This window comes from Sphaeroforma arctica, assembly GCF_001186125.1.
Source record: "Sphaeroforma arctica JP610 unplaced genomic scaffold supercont1.824, whole genome shotgun sequence".
Lineage (NCBI taxonomy): Eukaryota > Ichthyosporea > Ichthyophonida > Sphaeroforma > Sphaeroforma arctica.
The window spans coordinates 15,334-22,764 of NW_014039734.1; the positions used below are offsets into that span (position 1 = coordinate 15,334).

Here is a 7,431-nt window from a genome sequence, read left to right on the forward strand (position 1 = left end):
GAGAGAGTGTGTGCAATAAATCAATGGTGTAGAGTACAGTCAGGTTTATTAACATTAAAACTTTTAGAGCCTAAATTGAAACTCTACTAGAGAGAAACTATGATTGTGTAAAGTAGATGCAGGTGTAACGCTCCTAGAGCGTCTCATAACGGTAGCGGGAAGCCCCAGCCATACGTACATGCCATCTGCATATAAGATCACCTACATCTAGAATTAAGCGATTTTTTGCCGCATTATCACTACTTTAGATTCCTGTTTTATAAACAGGGAATCTAGTCTATGTGCCTTCCCCCTGCAGAGTATTTAATAGAACAATACGCCAATAATAAACCCATTGTATTTATAGGATCCGATCGCCTAGGATAGATGATGCATGTAAACATGTGCATTCACTTGCCATATGCAAGCACTTGTGCCTGCACGACGAGGTGTATGTTGGGGCACGCAATTACATACTGAGTTGCAATTAGTCTCAAGTTGTCATTGTGTCGAGCTACAATGTAAAAATATTGTTGTCTTCCATATCAAAATTATAAACCTTCATCACCTAGATTGTTTTAGTCAGCACTTGGCGGAGTATAAGCTCGAAACTTCTCCGCCAGCTATGCTTCACGTCACATACAAAGGCATCATCTGGAGCTGGAGAGAAGTGCGTGGTTGCTGTTTGCACGAAAAACGATGCGGAATTGATAGTTTAATTGGTTCAATGTATGCCTACATTACATAGCATGCATATCATGCGCCTACAGGCTCAACTGATTCAACTCTATGCACTGGAGCCCGTCTACCAATAGCATTCTTCTGATGCTGCATCAGCGATTGTCTCATTTTTAGTACTTTATACGTAATACAAGTGTGTGCAGGCTGATATTAGGTTACTTAGTTGAATACATTTGAAATCTCACGCAACTGGTATAAAAGCACATAAACACGGCTGTCTAAACTTGCACACTGTTTGCGGTATTCGCAGTTCAAGTGGATCCAACGGTTATGCCCGTGTCAATTGCCCAATTGTATGGTCAAAAGACAAATATAAGCAATCAGTCACATATTGCTTGCATCCAGTCTATGGAAGTAGGAAAGCAAACAATGGAGAGATATTAGTATTACATGCGCTACAGCCCAGGCCCAGATGTGGACTATGGTTCGATAGTTTAGCGCTCCTTTACATCGATTCGTAGTGTTCTACTAGAATATTTACATATAGCTGACAACAAAATAAGTCACATTGCCATCGATCAAGCATAGGCTATATAATACCGAGGGATCGCTCAGGCTGTGCGAACGGCAAGGACTCAAACTGTGCTAACGGCAAGGCTAGCCAATTACTAAATAAACAATAAAGTACTCCATGTTGATATACTATTCAAATCCAAGCCTGGACGATGCGGTCCTCTTGCTTCGAAGTGTTCAGTCCCAAATTATCCCTGTCGTATATTGCTAGTATGGTATCAGCAAATAGTAGGTAAGAGTGCTGGAATGAACTACAAGTCCAAAGCCATAGAATGGATGCGTGAGACGCGCTTAAGATCGTAGCTGCCTACTTGGAAAATGAAAACTTATTCCCAACTTCTCACTCCTACTTCGGCTTGCAAAAGTTCGTCAGAAGTTCCTAAACGACGTCTCTACTGCCATGTTTCGTATCAATAATCCTTCATCCTGCACACCACATCAATGCACCTGTGTCGAAACAAACACAGGCGAGCAACAAAAAGCAGTATCTATTTGATTTTATTTCAACGATGCAAAGGTATCGCTATACTCTTGTTTACAAATATTATTCCATATATATATATATATATATTAAATGGTGGTGTGGAGCCATTGCCGTTTGCATTCCTAACTACGCTTGATGAGCTACCTGAAGTATGTGCCGTTTACTTCGGCTTAGTCACACCACGTGCTCGGAACATGCGTTCGGATACCTCGGTCTGTTGCCCTTACTTGCCTCCGAGAAACTATGCTGTAATCGGTACGGATCAAAAAACACGCACTGTGCCTTCCTACCAGGCATTATGTATTAGCTCGTGGTTTACGGGAACGCTCTGCCTCCATTGCTCCAACACAATTAACTAGATACCTATCAAAGCAACGACTGGTCTCAGGTATACATGCCGCTTCCCAGGCGCCAGGTGCCAGCAGGTTTTTCGCCTGGACAACTTTGCTTGCCCAAACCTGAATTATACGCTAGTCGCTGCCAATCATCAGCCAAGACCTCCCATGAACCCTCCACCAGTACCACCCTGTCTATTCTGTTGCTGTTGCTGCATCATCTGCTGTTGTCGCAGCATCATCAATTGCTGTTGTTGTTGCGGCGTGGGCCCGTTGGCACCGCCCATTCCACCACCTCCACTTGCATCCATGTTCGGCATTTGTTGTGGCTGTTGTTGTTGCTGCTGCTGATAGCCCTGTTGTTGCTGGTACATCTGTTGATTGTTGCGTAGCTGTTGTTGTTGATGCTGCTGCTGTTGTTGTAGCATCATCAGCTGCTCAGGCGTCGGACCAGCGCCACTAGTCCCTCCTCCCCCAGCATTGTTGTTCTGTTGCGTCATGGCGAACATTTGTTGCTGCAGCTGCTGCTGCTTTTGTTGTTGAGCCTGCTGCTGCCTCTGTTGTTGCTGTTGTAGCATCAACTGTTGTTGTAAATTGCCCTGCCCGTCTCCTTGGCCCAGCCCCCCACCTTGCTGCATAGCTTGCTGCTGTTGTTGTTGGCTAAACATAATTTGCTGTTGCTGCTGCTGTTGTTGCTGTTGCTGTTGTTGCTGCTGCTGCTGCTGCTGTTGTTGTGCCCTCTGTGCAGCAAGTGCCTGTGCTTGCTGTAACTGACCAGCTTGACCTTGACCTTGACCCTGACCCTGGCCCTGACCCTGACTCTGCTGTGCCTGCAGCATAGAGCTCCTCACAATCTCCTGCAGCTGGTGATTCTGCAAGTGTCCCATGTGCACTTGATCTTGCAAATCGCTCAGCGTGAAATTTCGGTCACCGATCTTTATGGTGCCTCCAGCCAGCAATCCGGCACCTCCAGTCCCGCCCTCCATGTTCGCGCCCACATTCATGCCTGCACCGCCTCCACCCATATTCGCAGCACCGGGGGTGTTGGGATTCAGCACTGCCCCCGGTGTCTGTGGATGCATCATTGGTGTCTGTGGGTTGTTGTTGTTGTTGTTGTTGTTGTTGTTAATCATGGGGCTCTGCGGTGGCGGCCCACCAGCATTCAGTCCAGGTCCTCCCTGGGTTCCTAAATGACCTATACCCAGTCCCCCCGGCCCCCCGCCGTTTCCGCCTGCACCTGCAGGACCGGCACTCCCAGCACCCATGCCCATGTTCGCACCTGCCCCAGATGCTGCACCCGCTCCTCCCAGCGGGGACGGGCGAGACGTGAACCTCTGCAGTATGCGTTGAATCTCAGTGGGGTCTTCTCGGACACGTGACATTTGCTCGGCAATCTGTGCCCGCGCGAAGGGGTCTTGCATAAGCTCCTGCAGCCTGTGGCGCTGTTCGGGTGTGAGTTGTACGGACTGCAACGCACTCGAGTTGCGGCCTGTGGCTGCCGGTTGCGGCTGACCCTCAGACTGATTGCCCTGTCCTATTGTCCCGTTATTTGGACCATTTGGACCCGGCGTCCCAGCGCCACCAACGTTGCCTGCTGCGTTCTGCTGCATTAGCATCTGGTGCTGCTGCGACATTCTTTGCTGCTGAGCCTGAGCCTGAGCCTGAGCTTGAGCCTGAGCCTGAGCCTGAGCCTGAGCCTGAGCTTGAGCCTGAGCCTGAGCTTGAGCTTGAGCCTGAGCCTGAGCCTGAGCCTGAGCCTGAGCCTGAGCCTGAGCCTGAGCCTGAGCCTGAGCCTGAGCCTGAGCCTGAGCCTGAGCCTGAGCCTGAGCCTGAGCAGCCTGAGCAGCCTGACGCAGCCTGAGCTTGCGCCTGAGCCTGAGCTTGTGCCTGAGCTTGTGCCTGAGCTTGTGCCTGAGCTTGTGCCTGAGCTTGTGCCTGAGCTTGTGCATGTGCTTGTTGTTGTTGCAAACCGGACATGCCCATGGACGGGGTTCCTGGCTGGCCTTGCCCTCCTTGTTGGGTAATAGGTATCTGCGGGCTTGGCGGTACACTGCCACTTATAGACCCACCCATATTCCCTTGTTGGGCCCTCCAGGCTTTCTGCAACAACGCCTTCTGCGAATCTGAGAGGTTGTTGAGATCCAGCCCTTTCCGATGTGCCAGCATCCTCAGCTGCTGCGAGAACTCGTTGTGTCCCAGATTGCCGACATTCGGACCGGCGTTGCCCGTGGACGTCCTCTGCGAGAAGGACGAATGGCTAGCAGTCCGTTCTAGACCAATAGCCGAACTGGCGCCTCCATGCCCACCAATAGGGCCTGCCATCATGCCCCCGGCATTGGGGGTATTACCAACGCCCATGTTATTCGGACCCACCGCTGGACTCATAGCCGACATCTGCGACGGCCTCGGGCCCAACCCCTGGTGTGTACCCAGGTTACCCCCAATATTGCTCTGGTTCAGTGATCCCGCTGGCGTACCCGGGACATTGGCAGGAGTCATTGGAGTTATGCCGGTCTGTGAGGGCCTTCCCCCGACAGCCGCGTGCGTGTTGCCGCCAGCCCCAGGCGTGTGGGGTGGCATCATGCTACCGAACTGTGACGGTGTGGGCGGGTTCAGGTGGCCCGCACGCTGCGACGGTGTCGATGGGTTCATGTTCATACCGCCAACTCCGCCCCCATTCATGCCCATGGCTGCCGCGCCGGGACCTCCCATTTGGCCCATGGAAGGCGTCCCGGGGATGTTATTTGGCCCTGCACCTCCCATACCACCACTCATCATACGCGCGCTCTGCATGCCCGGATGCATACCCCCTCCGGGCAGAACACTCTGACCCCCTCCGTTCATATTGCCCACGTTTGCGCCGTTCGCATTGGCCTGCGCCACGGCCTGCATGAGCATCTGGGCCTCGTTGTGCAGCTCTTGTTCGTGGCGCTTGAGCTGGCTGTGCTCCTGTAAGCACTGCTGCAGGGCCTGGTGCAGGGTTTCCTTCTCGCGCAGTTGATCCGCCGACAGTATCTGCACGTTCGCCAGTCGCTGCAGATTGGTGTTGCAGTGGTGCAGGTTAGCAGCCGTACTCTTCATCTTCTCTTCCACCTGCTGCATGAGGTTCTGCAGCTGCTGTTTCTTCTCTTGTATCTGCTGCTGCTGCTGCACATTCTGCTGCATGCCGCCCTGGTTGCCACCCACATCACCCGCGCCATTACCGCCTCCGCCCATCCCTTGCTGGTGCATTTGCTGCTGTCGCAACTGCGCTATTTGGGCCTGCCTGGCCAGGAGGGGCGCACTGGCCTCTTGGGCCTGGTGCTGCTGCTGCTGTTGCTGCAGCACGTTGTGCTGTGCCGCCTGCTGCTGCGCTGTCTCCTGCTGCATGCGCAGGTTCGCTCGTTGCTGCTGTAACATCGCCTGCTGCTGGACCGCCTGCTGCTGCTGTCGTAGCATCAAGGCTGGGTTGTTCTGCATCTGCTGTCGCATCTGCTGCTGTTGTAACACCACCATCTGCTGCTGCGGGGTTAGGCCGTTCATTGCCATCCCTCCCAGGCCACCCATGCCCCCCACACCGCCCATCATACTGGCTATGCCCGCACCGTGGCCCATATGCGCCTGTTGCTGAGCCGCAAGCTCCTGCTGCCGCCGGGTGCGTTGCATGTTCTGCAGGTTCTGTCGGCGTATGGCCTGTATCGCCTCGTGCTTGCGCTGCGCGATCTGCTGTGCCTGCTGGTACTGCAGCTGCTGAATGTTGCTGATACCCCCACCGCCTATAGATGGTGAGCCCATACCCATCATAGGCGATTGCATGCCGCCCATGCCCTTGCCGCCCTTGCCTCCCTTGCCGCCCTTGCCTCCTATGTGTTCTTTGTTGCCTGTCAAACTCGGTGATGGCATGCTTGACGGATTGAGTGTCGGCGACATCAACAGATGACCGTTGTTGGACATGTCCACGGCCAGGCTATTGTTCTGCGTGTTGGGCTGTTGGTTGGCCACTATCTGCATCTCCATCTGCAGCCTGCGCCGGTTCTTAGTCTGCTGTTGCTGGATCATCAGTCGCTGCACCCGCTGTACCTCGCGCTTCCGTAACTCGTTGCAGAATATCAGTGGGCAGGCATCGTAGCCCAACTTGCACTGCGCCGCATGCTCCATGACCACCTTCTTGATGTACATACACGTCTCGCACAGGCCGTTGCAGGTGCGGGCGTGCTGTAGCATGCCTTTCACTCGCGCACAGTTGTCGAACGGGCAGTTGGCCTTTGTACACTGTCCACAATGTATCAGAGTAGCGCAGATCTTGCGGTTGCGCTCGGCGGCCTGTGCTTCCACTTCGGCAGGAGTGAGCTCGGCTGTGGTGGGATAGAAGAGAAGCAGACGCAACAGAAAGAAGAGATGATTAGCATCAGAGTATGGGAAAGGTGCAATGTGAACATACACAGTGACATCTGCGGCGACATAACTCGGTACAGGCAGACAATACTGCGCCTGACTAGTTTGGTTGAGCGACCCACCTTCAAATTTCCACTACTGGACACTAGATAACTACCTAACCAGCTAGACCACACGGAACGACCCCATGTGACCCACCTGAACTGACATTACGACACCGTGTGCACTGCTTCAGCCAGATACATATGAAGGACAATGAAACATACGAGGCTTAGGCTTCTCCTCAGCAGGCTTGACGCTTTTCGTGCCATCGCCCGCCTTCTCATCCTTTTTCGTCTCAGTATCTTCCTTTTTCTTCTCCTCTTCCTCAACATCAATGATGCCGAGTAGGTCTGTGCCGACCTTGTTGATGTCGTGGTTCTCTTTATGGCCCTCTTTGTCGAAGCAGGCGACGCACATGTCCCAATCCTACAGGTGCAGGTGCAACAAAAGAATGCAGCAAAAACAAGAGATCGATGACAGGGTTGATGCCAGCGTGATACGTCGAACAGGACACCGCACACTCACCACTAAATGCTGGACCCTAGATATATACTCAAGTCTCGATAACGTCAAACGATGTTGTCATTGAACAGCACAAACATCCAACCTTTGAGACGATCACACATACCTCGCAGGTGGTACAGTGGTATCTGGGCTGGAACGCCTCGAGAGGCTTCGTACAGACATTGCAGGTGAACTCGCCGCTGTGGATAGTAGGCCCCGTGCCTGTGTGCAGATGCCACAATACCAGTGCCGAACTATACTTGGCAAATCTGAATGTATTGAACTGTGAAAGTGAAAAGAACACGGGTGAGAAATGGAACAAAACACGTTATAACATGGGTATCAAAACCAAAAAGCTGTGATGCGTATGAAACTATATATATATATGTGTATATATATATATATATATTTGTGTATATATATATATATATATATAGTGTGTGTGTGTGTATATATATA

The 7,431-nt window shown here is 52.2% G+C and overlaps 1 protein-coding gene across 1 annotated transcript in view; it reads right to left on the bottom strand.

Annotated features, from left to right (window-relative positions):
• Window positions 1-2,204: 2,204 nt before the first annotated feature.
• SARC_08769 (hypothetical protein) overlaps window positions 2,205-7,431 on the bottom strand; it is a gene marked incomplete at both ends in the record, with an annotated part of 9,467 nt that continues 4,240 nt past the window's right edge. The window contains 4 exons of the mRNA XM_014297239.1: window positions 2,205-3,586; window positions 3,639-6,386; window positions 6,693-6,894; window positions 7,097-7,255. Coding sequence (XP_014152714.1) covers window positions 2,205-3,586; window positions 3,639-6,386; window positions 6,693-6,894; window positions 7,097-7,255 — 4,491 coding nt within the window. The remainder of the gene's footprint in view (window positions 3,587-3,638; window positions 6,387-6,692; window positions 6,895-7,096; window positions 7,256-7,431) is intronic.